The following is an 18126-nucleotide window of genomic DNA, read 5'->3' as shown; positions in this document are numbered from 1 at the left end:
TAAAGGAACAAGTACCTGACACACTGACAAATGAGCTACTGTACTTAAACAGATGATCTGGGGAGTCTCCTTTCATTCTGAAACACAATCAGGTGTACATTTCATAACAGTCATTTTCAAGCAATACTGACTGATGGGATTCATAAGAGAGAGCTTTTGTCAACAGTGAGGTCAGATCCAAAAGAAGACGACAACATCACTGGCTCATCACTTAAGCTAAAGGAGTGACTTGACTAGATTGGATGGTTTAGAAGAGCAAAGTACCCTAGATCAGACGTGGATTAAACTGAACAGGTGTTAAAGTATATACAAACACAATGTCCTTTTAAATTGGACTTGTGTCTTTTGTGATTACACAAAAGCCTGAATGGGAGGATGATTGTTGCAGAGTTGAAAATTTCGCAACAATCTTCACAAGACAAAAACCCAAGGCACTTATAATTTTGGAACACTGTCTGACCCAGTTTAGGACTTTTCATTTGGCAGAATAAAGTACTAAATTGTGTGGGATGACGACCAAGGCCAAGTACTAAGGCAGCCTGTTGACTGAAGGTTTGTGCAGGACATCTCATTTCAGTCTGTCTTCATAAAATGTACAACCAAACCATTTTAATCTCAGGGGTCAGCTGGACTATCAGTAAGGTTTATGTAAATATGGTACCATTAAACAAATACTATACAAAGTATTAAAGATCATTTGTCTTCCTTACTCTGTGCTTCATGTCTTGTCTGTACTGAAATCTTTTCATGTCCATTTGCTTTTGGGAACAAAATGAGCATGAATGCAATGCTATTAGCTAAGAGCATTTTATGCTACCGTAGTAATTTATCTTTATATGTCTGGAGGGTCAGTGTAAAGAAAAGTCCTATTTCAGATCATTTAAAGTTAATATACTCTCTCCATATTAACAGCAGCATTTCATGTACAGAAGTACTATTGCGGAATTTTGTTAGTCAGATTCCTTTACTAGTTAGCATTCAACCCATGGAAAATTGATAGTAGTTATGTAATAATGAGGTGATGGTAGTATATATCCTTCCAATCTACCATGAAAAAAGCTGCATGAGAAATTACTCCATGCCAAAAATAAGGGCACACTCTAAGCACAAACATCTTGTGTAAGAATGTTGCAGGGGCAACAAGAGACAGCATCTGGTGGATATTTCATATCCACATAATTTGGATCAGCGAATACAATGGTGTGTCATTTCCTTCTATGAGAAACCCGTATTGTGCAACAATTACTCTTTCCAGACTGCTTCAAAAGCTGTACAAGAGCTCTAATAAGAGCTGTACTGAGTGTACTAAGACTACTGTATTTTGGTGGGGGTTTTTTTTGTTTGGAGTTTTTCTGTTTTAAAAAAGGCCAAAAAAATTACACCAACTAACTGCTTCTAATAACAAGAAATAAGGGAATGTCTTTCATAATTATGAAGTATTGTTTAGGGACCAGATGAATTCTTTATATAATACTGTTGAAAATAGCCAAGACAGTGTATTCTTTGCTAGGTGTCACAGATGTTTGCCATTTTGTGTTTGAAGCCCATCTTTCAAAGCAACCTAGAGTCAGTTTACTTAAGCAAACAAGATGTGAGTTCACATCTCAAATTACTTGCATCCTGATAACTTTAGAAACATTGAAAAAAGAAAGCCTAAGACTAATTTGATCCTGTGACTATTGTAGATCCTTAAAATCATTCAGACAACAAAGTTTGTGAAGCTGTTCAACCTAAAGCACTACGACAGGTATCGTTAAATAAACTCCGAATGTATTTACAAAAGTTACATTGATGATTCCTAGTAATCACTTCCTCTTTTCAGACATAAAACTAGATGATCTCATTTTATCTTGAGCTTTCCCTCAAAAAAATTGCTGAAATCTTAAAATTGCTACTACAAAAATATATATAGTAGAAATAGCTCCTCAGCTGCAGTCTGAGTTGAATTATATAGGGATGACTTACTGAGGAATAATCTTGTGCCTTTCCTAGATCAGTTTAATATTCTATTAACTGTGTGGTTGGGAAAGACTCTCACCAGAAGGCTCTTCTGTGTTCTCTGCAAAGACCATCATTGTGGTTCATCCATCTTTCTAAGTCTTACAAACATTCCTGAATCTCAAAAATTTTTATAGACACTTATAATTCAGCCAATTAGTATGCAAATATTACTCTAAGTCTATAGCACACTGAGTTTAATTTCACAGAAAACAAAATACTGTTTTTAAAATGCTATGCACACTGCTGTCCTTACAGGTAAGAACATTACTGCAAATGCTAGGATGACGAATCCTTATTCATCACTAACCAATAATAGGGAAGCAAAAGATCGTAATTTATTCTTTATTATGCATTTTTATTAATAAGTATTGGTATCTGGGGCATGCATAATAACACTGCAACAATTATATCTATCACAGCATTACAACAGAAATTACCTGAAACCTTGTATTTTTGCTTTTTGTGAACAGTGTTTACTGCTTCTGCAGTCTTACTTGAGATTCAAACCAAACTACCTGGTAAGTCTGGCTGATAAAGATATCCACCTCAAAAATGATCAGGCAAGATTTTGGCACAATCTGCTTTAAGTTATATTACACCAGGGGATGTCACCAGTGAAGACACAGTACCGAAATTTGTGATGCAACTTGAATTATTTCTGGAAAGGGAATAGAGTAATTCATCATCCAGCAATTATGTAGAAGCAAGACAGTAAATAACACAGATATAATTATTATTTATAGTCTTATTTGTTGTTATTACTGGAGGAAGATCCTAGGGATATGTTCTTTGCCTATACAGAACCAGTCACACTTATAGCAAACACCATCATTTAAAACCAAAGCCACACTGAAATGCCAATGCAGAGAATAAAAACAGTCAATTGTCTGGGACAAACCATGCTTGATGACTGATTTGTGACAGTCCAAGACGCTGCCATTCTTTGCCATCATTCTGCCCATTTCTTCAGGGTGAATGCCACAGTAACACAATGGAATGTGTGCTCAAGTGTTAGCTGTTTCTCTTTCACCTAAACACCAGACTTCCCACCAAAACACATAAATGGGGGCACCAGCATCTGTCTGTCAACACCACTGCAACAATGGCTACAGGCACTGGAGAAGGGATAAACAGCATGAAGCAGTTCTCACTGCAGCAGCTCTTCCCATGAATTGGCAACCCTGTGAGCACGAATGGAGACTTTACCTTACAAAAGGCAAGTAAAAACATTTTCTAGTAAAAATGTTTGAGATAAAAAACTGCCTTTGCATTTTCAACAATGTGTAAGATAGGGACAAAGTTTCACCTCTTGCACTAGAATTACACTGGTAGAAATTCAGACCAACAGCTGCCAGAGTGACATCTAACACTGAAGTGACATCTAATGCATAACTGCATTACAATCTAATGCATAAACATGTTATCCTGAGATATTATATAGCTGGCAACTCTTTTTTTGCACAGATTAAAAACTGTAGGAGCCATGAGAAGAACAAATATATGTATGTACTCAGGAGAAAAAGACCACTCTGTACTACTAAGCCACAATTTTTTCTAAATGGATGAAGTATATTTCTAGACTTGCCGGTAGTATAAAAATAGTGCTCCAAGATTAATACAAATTCAAATGAAACCTAAGAAGACATGCACAATGGAGTTGACAAACGTGGCATCCTGAATTCTCTGAAATTTAAGTGAAATTTTTAATGAAGAATTTTATATATCAATTCTACGCCCACTGAAGCAGGAGCCCTTAAGGATGAAAATCTATTTAGGCAGATAAGTAACATTAGGCTGGGCAATATGAGCATTCTGAACTGCTGTCATTGGACTGAAAAATAATTCAAATTCTGTGGCAAATTCTGTTAATTCTTCCATTTGTCAGATTCCCAAATTCCTCTACTTTCAATGTACAGGGCTCCTCCTCAACAGAGTAATAAATAAATTTTCATATTTACAGTATGTAGTTCACAGAACACAAGGAAAGATAATTTTCACTACAGAGAAAAACTTAAAAAGGAACAAGACTTTAAATGTTTCCAACTTTTCCATGTTTTCCATCCCTACACCTCTCTGCATGTTTATTAATATAAATTTAAGCTTTTGAACAAAAATACAATCACATATAACAAGGGATCAAAACCTCTTTCCCAGTTTCAGAATCAGGATAGTACAGACAGGCATTACCAAAAATGCTGAATTTGAAAGAACAGATCCTGGTGCAAATCCATGTCCTGGCTAAAAACACTGATACAATTAATTCTCATAAATTTTATTATTTTTTAATCATTCTATGGAAGATACCCTTCCCCTCCAAAATACAATTTTATTTGGAAAAACAAACATACAGAAAATCCTCATCAGTTAAAAACCTGCTGTAACTTAGAAATGTTATTATTCATATTCTTAAAGCTCTTGCACATGCAGAAGAAAATGAATGCTCCAACTGGGTCACATCAAGTAAAAGTAATTTTTGAAAAGTACTTTTCATTGCAAAACATGTCAATTCTGTAAACCATGGACTACAAACTCTCTTCATTTGTCTATTAAATCTTATTTTAGGCAGAGGCAAGAGGCAATAAGAATAAAATTACGATAGGAGAAGATGAAAAAGAGTAAATCCCATACCTGACAGTTTGATTTTTAACATGAAGAATACAAAACCACAGAATAATTATTCAGCCTGGAAGAGATCTCAGGAAGTTACAGGCAAAAAGGTTTAAACGAAAATACACCATCCCCCTTAAAGCAGTTAATTTGGTATATAGTTAATGTGCCTCCAGTAAAGTGAACATTTTTTAACTACGTGCATAATCAAGATGAAAAATGGAACAGCTGTGTAGCTGAATATACATGGAGTGTACATACCTGACCTCTTCTATAGACATGTACACTTAACAAGAAAACTTCTTCAAATTACATCATGCCTATTTTATGGGTGAGTTTTTTACAAGAGCTAGCTCTTCTAAGCACAGGCTGCACTGGTCACTGGGCAAAATTCCTGAACTCTGAACAGATATTAGTAAGAATTTTCACTTAATGCTGTGGCAAAATCACTTAATCATAAGAAGCCAAAAAAAAAAAGTGCAAAAAAAAATCATACATCATTTTCTCATTTTTAATTCAGTAATTATTGAATGGTTTCAGAGCAGGCACTACATTGCTTCAAACACAATCAAGTATCATTGAAATAATGTCAAAAAATAACCTCTTCACCTCAGTATACACACGCGCATATACACAGACATACACAAATTAATTTAGAAAACCTGTACATATGTATTTTTCAGGAAGCAACTCAAAGAACTGTACCACACAAAATTAGTTTCCGTACTCTGACACACTAAAAATTATAATCCATTTTCCTGAAGATAGGGCTTAAGGACACAAAATGCCATGCAGTACTATTTAGTAGAAAATGAACTGGTAAATAAATTTATCTGTTTAGGGCTTAAAGAATACACAGAACTCTTTAAATAAAGAAATGCAAATTTAGCAGAAATATTTACTGTCCTTGAGCTATGCAGGCCTCAGTTATTTATGTTAACTGAAGCTTATCCCCTTTGTAGAAAACAGAAACAAAGTATACAACTGGAAATCCAGGATACTTTATTTTCTGTTACTGGCAGCAAAGCTGGTTCAAGAAAGGAGTGTCCTTGTTGAATCTGAGTCTGAAAGTCCATCATCTTGATTAGTTGCCTCATAATCACCTGTATTATCAGCTAATTCAACATCTTGATCATCATTACTCTCTGCGCTGTAATCAACTTCTTCAAGGAAGCGAGGCTCATCTTCATCCAAAACGTATGTAGTGGGGCTGTAACAAACAAGAAGCTCCATGAATCATGTTAAAAATATAATTATGATTAACACATTCATTCAGACCACGTGCCCTGTCCCTTTCCTGACATACAGTAATCCAAAAATTACCTCAGGAAAGGGGCAGATTACCTGAAATGGGACTGGCTTTTTAGTTGCATGTAAAACAACTGAGAGACAAACCCATGTTTGTAATGCCTTGAACTAATCAGTAAGTCATATACAAACTCACTATCCAAATGTGCCATGACAAATCCACTACACTCATGGCCCGTAAAAACTTAATGTAAATGCAGCAGTATCAGAAGTTGCTGAAGAAGAATCCAACTACCTAAGGACACGGCCATTGCTGTAAGGTATAAACAAACTGCTGTATTTTATTGGAACACACACTTTACTGAAATGTACTCTAAGTACTTGTAAGCACTGCATACACTTTATACATATGAGAGATGACAGAACAAGGGGTCACTGTTACACCTACTATTAAGTTCCCACAAAAATCACTTAACTCCTATCAGATTCTCACACATTTGCATCCTGGTAAAACTTAAAATTTGTCATGCATTGCAACTCTGAGGCAATGCACTTAGTGAACTGATGCTCTGCCTGCAAAATGGTCTATGCTCGTAACTAATGGTCTCAAAGTTAATGTTAACTGGAAAAAGGAAAGTGGAAAAGTGAAAAGAGGTTAAACAACAACTTTCTGATCCTCTCACCTCCCTAGGAAAGAGGGAGGGGGGAGGCAGAAGAGTGTTTTCCAGACCCAGTATTGACTAACACTTCGGACATAAAGAGAAAGATACCTGCTTAAAAGCACTAAGTAGTCCTAAATATTTCATAAGTATTTCTACATTCATTTTAAGCCCTAAGAAGGTTTTGTAATGAATTTTACCTAATAATCAAATCATACAGAACTCATACAAAACAGTGATAATGTTCTTGTTGAGAAACATCGTACAGAACTTGTATAAATATTTGCATGTTAATTTTAATGAATTTTCTCAGAAGATACACAAAACCTAGCTTGTCTGTGGCTTTATAATTAAAAGGACTAATCATTGCTTCTTTCTAAAGACCTTTTAGGAGCTCAGCTGCACCACTTGATATCTGAAATGCTATCTCTATTCATTATAAATGAATTTCACAGTATTCTTCCTCTACCTGTAACCTCAATGACATGCCACGCTGTACCATTTTTTACTGTTGACAGTTAATTCAAATACTGAGAGAAAAACTGTTCCCTAGCTTAGTGGGGAAAAAAATTTGCATTCAAAACTATCTGTATCATGGTTCAGTAACAACAAGCCTGGACTCAATTAGCTATTTGAAACAGAAAGTGCCACAAAACAAAATACTTTATAGGTTATTTAATTAGGGCAATAACCACTGTTGGTTAATGAACTGGGTGTTTAAAACAAAATGGTTTCCATTTAGGAGAGATAAAGAATGAAGAAAATAACGAGGATCTTTGCTAAGAAGTCTCTTTAATTTCACATATAGGGAACCCAACGTACAATAAGGATACATGCTTTGCATGAAGCACCTGTGGGAGAACTAGCAAAGGAATACAGATTTTTTGTATTTTCTCCTGTGATGCTTTCTGCCCCAGAAAGTCACCACCTACCAACAATTTCCCTAAGGAAAAAAAGATGCCGGGGAAATAAAAAGTTTAAATGTTTCATTTATTTAAAGAAACAAATGAAAGGGACTTTACCAGACGTATCAAATTCTGGTAAGTCCACAGATTTTTTTCAATCTGTGCTTCTAATCACTTAACACAGGTACTGATTAATATCTTTTCGTATGCAAGGAATCCACACTTCAGTTGGAAAACAGACTGTGTAATTCACAGGAATTGGAGCCATTAAATCTGAACGTTGACCCAATATTATGTAATACTTCTGTACACTAACAAAACACTACAATGAGCTATGTCAAGGAGAAATATTCAACCAATGACAATGGGATATTAAAGCATTATAGTAATCACTTCTAGAAATTCATCTTAGGTATAATATAGAATAGTAAAGCTCTCAAAAATTCTATCTACTTTTTAAAGTAACTGTCATTATTTGGACACTAAACTAACATAGCTGATCCAGTTAAGACAAAGCAGCCAACAAAGCCTACCTTGTGGAGAAAAACCACAGAACTGGACACACAAGGAAACCACATAGCTCACCTCTTCAAAGTGTCGTGTCACTTCATATAGTATGTCCTATATTATATTGTCTTAAAAACCACACAAGTATATTTATTCAATATACTTTTTTTTATAGTTGCATAAATTTATTTTACCTTTTATTTACCTCATGTATGTGTAAACATATAGGCACGCCCCTAACTTCTGAAAATTCAGGCAGTCATAAAAAAGCCAACCTGTTTGCTCTAACACATTTTAGACATTTGCTTAGGCATATGTACGTCTAGAACTGAAGGATATATTTCACCTTCAGTAAAGCAAAAATCAACATTATATGTTATTTTCTCTTTTCAAGAGAAGTACCATTAGAATAGATCAAAGATTAGAAAAGATCTTACTTAGAAGATCTACATAAACCTTTAAAATAAAAACTGGCTCTGAAATCTGCTTCATAATAGTCTTAGCTTTCTACTACCATCCAGAGCAACACACAGCAACTTCTCAAATGTTTATTACTGAAAATCATGATTACTATAATATTCACTAAGGTTATTTTTTCCACTTTCCCTTTCTTAGGTTTTCATTTCTCATAAAATAGTATCCAAACTGTGGCACATACCACTCGTATATTTGCTTTCCCATGACATATTGGGAAATGTCATTGCTTTTGATGCAGCAAATGTTAGCATTGAATATTTAACTTCTCAGTAATCTCTGTTCTAAAGGTTAGCATGAATCTGAGAAGTGTAATTATTACTCCACTGTTTTCCTGAGGTTGGATCACAAATATAGAAATCAAATACCTGAAAAAATGTCTTACTGTTTAATCAAATCCTTTATTTGCCTCCCTGCTGCTCCCCACCATCAGTGTATCTTGTAACGATATATTTTTAGCTGCTGTCATGCTGATTCTATGGGTTTTAATTTCCTAACTTCTCCCTTGGGGTCTTTCTAATTAACTTGTTCAATAATCCTTCTTCCTCTACTTCTACACCGCCTGCTTTTTCTTTTAAAAGGAAACTGTTATTTTTCTCAGGTTAACAGAGACTGTTTATCCCACATCTACAGTATTGTAAAATAAGGGATGACACAATCTGTGTATTTTCTTCGAAGTTGTGGCTGTTAAAAGAGAATACTATATTAAATTCTGAAGTTCTGCATATCTTACCTAAACAACATTTTAAGGGCAGAAAGATGTACTCCTAAATGGCTGATTAATACACCTGATATAATATTATGATCTTCAAGGTTATGAAGAACTTTAAGAATATCTGTTTCATTTAAAAGAGTATTTTCTTCATCACCTGCCACTGAATGGAGTGAATACTGAATTTAGGAATTAATATAATAGTTTTCTAAAATTAATTTTTTTTATTCTTACTTAAAACATACTTTAATTATTAAGTCAGCGAAACACACACAGCAGTGATAACAGCAACAGCAGTGGCAGCCATGGCAAGTTCTAGACGCTGAGCACTAGAATGAGCTGGGCAGGGCCTCCACAGTCAGAGAAACGTGAGTAAGAGCTGAGAAACCTGCCAGGAACCATCAGCCCTCATGACTGAGGCTGACATGGTGTGAGTGGTGCCAGCAGATTTAAATGGCCCCGCAGAGTGCGAGTGACCAGGGTGTGGTGCTGTGGTCAGGACATGGCGCAGCAGATCTCCAGGAAGGGCACACAGAAAAGGCCACTTAATTCTACTTGGGCAGGAAAAGGAAGCAGTCTTCTTCTATTAAAAAAATGGCATCTACACATTGCACCTGTCAGGCTATAACCAAGAAAGACCACAGCCAGCTTGGGTATATATCTAGAACCAAACAGACTTGCTGAAGACTAAAAGAACTACCCAGACCCTCAGCTGCAGGGAACTCCATAATCTGAAAGTCCCCTTGGGCCTTGAAGGCAGAGGTAGGTGTCATGGGGGCAAGTGTGCCCAGACAGATAACCTGCCTTCTGTGCAGGCTGTCATGCTGTGTGAGGAGCTCATCAGGCAGCATACTATTTGGGAATCCAAGCAGGAGACCTATGCATGGGATTATGCACTGACACAAGCAGAGAGAAATTACTGCTTTAAGACCTTGGAAACAGAAAGTACGTAAGCATCCAACCCTGAGACAGGCTTGGTTGATTTGTAAGGCAAGGGATACAAGGGATACTGGACTCTCATCTCTGCTTGGAGCAAAAGAAAGTCTCCTCCTTGCTACCAAACTGCCCCTATATAACAAATATGACACTATGAGGCTGGGAGGAGAAAACTCTACAATAAGTAGTCAAGAACAAGAAAAGGACAATGCTACAAAACTGGTACAATCAACCATTCATACAAAAATGAGTGCCACCGAAAGTGCATGAAGCATGATAATTACTGGAGAATCCTTATTGAGACACATGGAAGCAACCATTTACCATCTAACCTCTGTAGCAAGATTTGCTGCCTATCAGGGCCACATTCATCATGTTCCAAAGAGGCTACCAAGACTGGTAAAACCAGAGGATTATCAACCACTCCTTCATGTGGTCGCTCTTTCATGTATGGTTGAATGAGGCTGCAGCAATTAGATTGTGAAATATCAAAAGGGATTTCATGTCTCTTGGAAAGACTTTGAAGGGATCAGGAGCACAGACTGTTCTCTCCACACCTGGAGACTAAGAGCAAATCATGACTTACCCATCTGATGGCCTTCTATGATGGATGGGAAGATCCACAATCTAGCAATCAACATGGGAAGATCAGTCTGTGTCATCAACTTAGACTTCTGTAAGGTCTTCAACATGGTCCCACACGACATGCTTATCTCCAAATTGGAGAGATGTGGATTTGATGAGTGTAGTGTTTGATAGGCAAGGAATTGCCTAGATGGATGAAGCCAGTTTTTGGTCAAAGGCTCCATGTCCACATGGAGGCTGGTGACAAGTGGGGCTCCTCAGGGCTGTCTGGGGACCAGTGCTCTTCAAGACCTTTCTCAATGACACAGACAGTGAGGTCAAGTGCTCCTGCAGCAAATTTGCAGATGACATAAAGCAGTGCAGTTGACACAACAGAAGGATGGGATGCCATGCAAAGGGACAAGCTTAAGAACTGGGCCCAAGAGAACCTCATGAAGTCCAACAAGTTCAAGTGTATGGTTCTGTAACTGGATCGGGCAATTCCAGGAATCAACATAGACTGGGAGAAGAAGTCATAGAGAGCAGCCCTGCAAAGCCCTGTGGATAAAAAGCTGGATATGAGTCAATAGTGTGAGCTTGCAGCCCCAAAAGCTAACCATGTCCTGAGCTGCATCCAAGAAAGACATGGACCAGTCGGAGTGAATTTTGAGGAGGCCACTAAGCTGGGCAGAGGGCTAGAGCATCTCTACCCTACGAAGACAGGCTGAGAGAGCTAGAGCTCTTCAGCCTGAAGAACAGAAGGCTCCAGAGATACTTTACTGTGGTTTTCCAGTACCTAAACAGGACTTACAAAGGAGAGGAAGGATGACTTTTTACACAGTCAGAAAGGGACATGACAAGAAGGAATGTAATTAAAGTAAAAAGAGAAGAGATTTAGATTAGATACTAGGAAGAAATTATTTACTGTGATGGTGGAACAGATTGACCAAAAAACCTGTGGATGCCCTATCCCTGGAAGTGTTCAAGGCCAGGTTGGATGGGACTGTGAGAAACTTCATCTAGTGGGTTGCATCCTTGTCCATACCAGGGAACTAGATGATCTTTAATATCCCTTCCCATCCAAGCCATGCTATGACTCTATTATTTTTTAAAACAATAATACCCTACTATGTGTCTTTCATTTACATTAATGCTCCAAATGTATTAAAATTTAATAAACTTTTTCACTAACACAGTATATTTTTTTCAAAATAATATTTCAATTGTCTCATAAAAGATATACTTAGATTTTTCATTACCTACAAGACTCAATTACAGAAAAATTAATCCACAAGGTAGATGTAATCATTACTGATTTCAATCCCATGGAGATCAGAAGTTTTTTAACACTACAGGGGATGTGTATACATCTTACAGCTTTGAATCAAGAAATTAAGAAATATTCCCTATCAAAAGTATGGTGAGTTGCAGCTACATGGGGAGTTGGGAAGAGGAGAAAATTCTGAAGTACTAATGATTTCTTTTAAAACTGCATTGTCATGGGAGGGGAAAAAAATCTTAGATGAGAAAGGCAGTTACAAAGTATCACAAAAGAATTGTTTCTCCATACTTTCCCTTCTAATTTCTCTTCAGTGCCTATACTCTCTTCTGGAGATTAGCAATCCTGCTGCAGGAGGCAACATCACACATGCAATAACAAGTGCTCTTCAGTTCAGCTGCTCTTAAGCTATGTGTTTTTTGTAAATAACAAGGATAATTTCTCAAGGGAATTTCCAAGGCTTTCAAGGCTGAAGGGGCGAACGTATCTAACTCTTTTCCAAGCCATAACAAACTGGACATCCAAATCCTCTTTAACTATTATTTTTAATTCTCTAACAACTAGGTGTTGATGTTACAAAATTTTACTCCATAACTTAATCACAACTAACATCAAACCTTCTATGTGTTCTCACACTGAAATACATTTTATGAAATTCAAAACTGAATCAAATCAGTTGGGATTCATCAATCATTAACTGTAGTCCATAGTAGTATTTGGATCATACCATCAGGAGTAGAAGAAAACTTAAAGAATGGTATGAAGAATGTATAAGCTGCTCATCATGTTTATTTTTTTTGTTTGTTTGTTCAGGGTTTTTTTCTTGATTACTAGTTTCCTCATTTTGCCCTAGAGAAGACAAACAGTACTCTGATGCTATCGTCTACAAAAAATTAAAAGCAATCACTCTCACTGAGGCCAGAGGAGGGCTACCAGGGCTACCTGCCACCAGGCCCTCAGGTGGAATTCTGAGATTTTTAATAGCTTTTTCTTCCAACATTTGGAAGGGGGCGGACTTGACAAAAGCTGCAGTATAAGATGCCTTCTTTTAAACAAAGCTGTACTCCTAAGGTACTGGAAAAAGACCAAGAAAAGCTCCAACCCTGCAGGAGAGTAAGAAGGAAAAAGCCTTTATTCCCAGGTGAAGAAGATTAAGAGCATACAAATGTCTGGGCAAAATTTAAGTGTTATTAAGAGGGAGATAAATAAAATAGGACAAAACCATTTTTTATCTGACAACCTAGACAGAAATTCCTTGCAACACTTTGTACACACTCCCACTGCATATACCCCTCACTCCTTGCCTCATCAGTCTGATGTTTTTTCTCAAGTGTAAGCCTAAGTGCAGGAAATGGATTTTTCATCAAGTTTTTCCCTTCCCACAGCTCCTTTTGGCTGTCTCCTTTTTTAACCATTTTCTAGACATGCCGAGTCCCAAAGCTCAGTCTGCTTCTCTGCTATAATTGAATCAAATTAACAAACACAACCACACCATGTTCTAGAACACACCAATGAGCCTCCAAAGAATCATTGACATAAACTAGAATTCCAAAAAGTGGTCAAGTTTTGAACAGAGGATAAATCTAGTAAGTCGTAACAGTTTTGACTGTGGTCATGTGTTTTTGTTTCATTGCATATAGACCCTATCAAACCTGTCAGCACAACAACTACAATTCTCAATAAAAGACCAGTATTACATTTAGTCTAATCTTTTCCATTTGGAACACGGATGAAAACACTGTCAATTGGGTTGGAAATAATTAAAGAAAAATTAAGTGTTTAATTCATCACATAAAAGGTTAAAGTTCACTGCCAGAGGGAAATAAATCTACTTATTGCTTTATTTTTCTTGTTTCAGACATGATTCAAAATGAACTCATGAAAATTCAGTCTATGTGTAATGAAATACTGGCAATTTATTTTAAAATATTAACATGCACTTGGTCATTATAACTACAACCTGGAAAACCAAAAAGAATTTGAGAAACTCTCAAAATCATTTGCAAAAAATGAAATCAGTGCTTCTGTGTTTAAACTTGCCTGCTTAGTCTCTAAAGTATTAAAACTGTGCTTTGGTAAAAAGTAATACCTGTGATATCCAAAAATAAAGGAAATAATGACAATCTTAGTAATTGCTCTACTCTAACCCTACAGGAATGCTACAGATGTGTAAAAATATTCTGTTTTATACTTCCTATTGATGAACTTTTTACCTGATTTTTAGGTAGCTTCTAATTTGTCTCTAATGGCAGGTAAAAAGCAGCAAATCACATGAGTATAAAGAAAGTACAAGCAGTTCTTTCATTGTTAAAGAACACTGAGAACTGAAGTTTGAGCATATAAAACAAGAAACTGTGTGATTATATTCTGACCCATGACTGTCTCTGAAGAGGAATAGGAATCAGCTCTACAAACTTTGCTCAGAGACAGAGGCTCTTTGTATATTTCTGCTACTCAAGTGAATAATAAATGCACACCTTGGCTGATAAAGATTTTTTTAAAAAGGCCTAAGGTATACAGCAAAACTCTGCTTCTGAGCTTCTGGCAACAAAAGAGTGGGACCACCTCTTATTTCCACATATGGTAGTATTGATCCCTTTGTAAGAGAATAAAAGAAGATAATGTGCGTCATGTGTGTGTCACATAATTAAATATTATATGACACTTTTATTGCTAATAGTGGAGATTCTGTGAAAAAAATTGTAGTTTCTTGTTTATCATACAACCATAGAATGGCTTGGGTTGGAAGGGACCTTAACAATCATCTAGTTCCAATGCCCCTGCTGTGGGCAGGGACACGAGATTGCTCAGAAACCCAGGTACAAATACACAACGTATTTCAGTCTTAATGCCATATTTTAAATTAAGTTCTTGAAATTCACACATTCAGTTTTTCCATCAGAGATTCTCACATAGTTATACGGTATTGCTAGGTGAATACTGAGAGCAATGTACTTATTTTCTCACTTCATGATGTGCATTTTTCTGTTTTATGTTTTAGTGTTCTTAGATTTACATTTAATGACTTTAAGAAATAAAGTCATCAGGACTTTAAAAAACTTAAAGAGATGTTAACAGATTCCTCCAATAACCTTCAATGTTTCTTATGTCAATGTTCCATATCAATTAAAAATATTAACTCTTACATGCAGAGAATCTGATTTTTTTCCCACTCTCCTAATTTCTTTATTGCAGAAGCACTTGGTGATGACCTTTCACCATCTGTCGCTGTGTAACACCCAAAGGTCATGTTAGGGGAAGCCATTTAAAAAAAAAATTCTAGGTATAAATTCACTCTTAATAAACTGAATGAAGTTTCTCATCTCTCTCCAATTCAAAATTTTATCTTCCAATTCAATTATTTTTGTCATCTTCAGACCTAGTCTTTTGGATGGAACTGAACCTGCTGGGTTTTTGTAAGTTCCAGAGTACTAGTTGCTTTCTTCACAAATCAGGATTATAAATATTTCCACAAAGAGTATCAATAAGCTTATTATGAGCCTAATGTTCTATTTCTCCTGTGCTCACATGTAGTCAACACTATGTTTATAGTCTTTTATCAGTGCTTTCTGAAAATACAGGCTAAAACAGTCCCTGTGCCACCCACTCCCAGCAATGAAATATAAATCAAGTCAGAGGCAGTTTTCCCCTGCCCCCAGCATGGTTTGAGAAAAGACCTGAAGACTTTTCCCCCTTTTCACAGAATGGCTGAGCTTGCAAGAGACCTCAGGAGGGCATTTTGTCCAACACCCCTGCTCTAGTGGGCCATCTAGAGTAGTTTGCTGAGTACCACATCGAGACAGCTTTCAAATGTCAAGGGGTAAGACTCTATATCCTCCATGGGAAGTTTGTTCCACTGTTTGAGCATCCTCACAACAAATATATATATATATGTATCTAGCCATGTGTCATGGCTCAGTGCCCCCACCAAGACTCTCCCAAACCAGATGCTGCTCGCTTGCGCCACCCCCTTCCCCTTCTCCTTACCCCCAGGAACGGAGTTAAAAATTGGAGAAACAAAGGTAAAAATTACAAATTGAGATAACAACAATTTACGGGAAGCAGCAATGAGAGAAGAAAGGAAGAGTAAAGGCAACGACATTAATAACAAAAGGTAAAACACAACAGGATGATTTACATAGAAAGTGCAACAATACCACACTCTTCACCTGCCAGTTTTTCTCTCCCCTGCCTGACCAGAAATGAGGGAGTGTCTTACTCCTGTCCCTGACAAGTGATGTGAGATGGAATCAAATAACAGTACGGTCTGGCCAGGCCCTTTTCTGTTTGAGGTAAAAAATTAACCCTCTCCTGGCCAAAACTAGGGCACCTTTCTATGTATATAATGGTTAACACAGTTTCCTCTACAGTTTGTGCTCTTAGCCTGTTGGCAGATACCACTGAAAAAATCCTGGCTCTACCTTCTTTACAACCTCCCTCCGTTCAGGTATTTGTATACATTGATAATAGCCTCCTCTACTCCAGATTAACAGACCCTGCCCTCCCAGCATTCCCCCCACAGTGGGAGGTACATCCATCTTGGGAGCTCCTCACTGGACTATCTCCAGTGTCCATTACACTCTTGCACTGAACAGCACAATCCTTCAAAAGTGTGCAGGCCATGCCAGTTTTGAGGAGAGGGGAAGGATCACATGTTGACTACTCACAAACACCTCCTCTTCAAGTAGCTGGAAATACTTTCCAGGATTAGTTGTTTGATTACTTTATCAGGGATCACAGCAAGACTGTAATTCCCTGGATCCTCCTCCTGTTCTTCCTGAAGACAGGCAGGACATCTGATTTCATTCAGTTTTCAAAAGCACCTGTCCCAATCACTATGATCCTTCAAAAATTGAGTGGTCCCACAATGACATCAGTGAGCTCCCTTAGTATTTGTGGGTGCATCTTGCCAGCACGTCGGGACTTAGGTAAGACTAGCTTTCTTAAGTAGTCTCCAACCTGTTCCTCTCCCACAACAGGTAAGCCTTCCTTGCTCCAATCCTTCCCCAGTGTCTGGGTCCTTAGCACACCAAGAGCCAATCTTTGTAATGAGCACTAAGATGAAGAAGGCAGCCAGCACCTCAGCCTTTTACATGTCCTGTGTAACCGGGGCTCCTGCCCCATTCACCTGTGGGCCCATATTTCCCCTAAGATTTCTTTTACTACTTACACACTTACGGAAGTTCTTCTTTGGTCACCCCAAACCCACTTTCTGACACTATCTTTTCCAGGAGTCTCTAACTCAGCTTTAACAAAGCACAAAACTGGTTCTGACAGTAAAAACTCAGTCATTACAAACATCCTGATGCTTAACTAGTGAGCAAATGATACTAAGGGAATCCAACCATCACTGAAGCCAGCAGATCACAGCTACTATTCATACACTTTTAACGACTTTCCTGAGACATCCTCCTGTTGTTACTCCTATTGTTCTTATCACCTTTCAGCTTATGCTTCACTTTTTATTATTATCTGTAAATGAACAAGCATGAACAAACTCCAGTTTCTCTCAAGAGTCACCACTCCACTAATACTGACGGGTTTGAATGAGGGAAATAAACATTATTTCACAGTCATAGGGTGTCACAGATGCCCCCCATTAGCTCTGCTAGGGTCTACGTGGTCTGCAGAAAAACTGCTCATTAATCTTACATCCAGTGTAAGTCTTACTGTCAAGTACTTCCTCATTTCAGCTGTCCAAAAGCAGTAACAAATTTAATTTTTTCCCCAAATTTCCACTGTATTGCCTTAGCTAAACTGGAGCTAGAGCCAACATTCGTAGAAATATTATACCATGTAAATAGTATTCTTTTTCAAGGATTTTTTTTTTTCAAACCTGGAACTCTGCTTTATTAGTCTGTCAAGCACATTATCAGAAAATATGCATGTACATTCGAAATCACTTACTTGTTGTCCATCCTTAGTTACTGAAGTATCTACATGTACATGTGAATACTTCACTGATGAATTACATGAATGGAAAGATGCAATGTATGTACACATTTGCAAGCCTATCTACCACAGCTTTAAGAACTGGCCACTGAATAATCTGGTTACTGAGCATATAAATTTATTTTGTGACCCAAACTATTTCATAAGTTTTAAATTCTTCAAGTCTTGTTATATATCTCCACCAGAGGAGCAACAAGAAAAGAAAGTTTGGAAGAAATACTTACAGTTCTTAGTGCTTTAACTCAACTTTAAACTCAAACTTTAAGTCTTTTTAAACACATT

General features: G+C 37.2%; 1 protein-coding gene across 3 annotated transcripts in view; it reads right to left on the bottom strand.

The window, feature by feature from the left end:
• Positions 1-2331: 2331 nt before the first annotated feature.
• Positions 2332-18126, bottom strand: part of AGTPBP1 (ATP/GTP binding carboxypeptidase 1) — a 64390-nt gene continuing 48595 nt past the window's right edge. For all 3 annotated transcript variants that reach the window (XR_015799659.1, XR_015799658.1, XM_014869123.2), the window contains one exon: positions 2332-5818. Coding sequence is in view for 1 of the 3 variants with exons in the window: in XM_014869123.2 (XP_014724609.2) it covers positions 5641-5818 (178 nt within the window). In the remaining 2 variants the exon portion in view is untranslated. The remainder of the gene's footprint in view (positions 5819-18126) is intronic.

The sequence above is a fragment of the Sturnus vulgaris genome, chromosome Z (assembly GCF_052056855.1).
Source record: "Sturnus vulgaris isolate bStuVul1 chromosome Z, bStuVul1.hap1, whole genome shotgun sequence".
NCBI classification, from domain to species: Eukaryota; Metazoa; Chordata; class Aves; order Passeriformes; family Sturnidae; genus Sturnus; species Sturnus vulgaris.
This window is presented reverse-complemented; position numbering and strand designations above follow the sequence as displayed.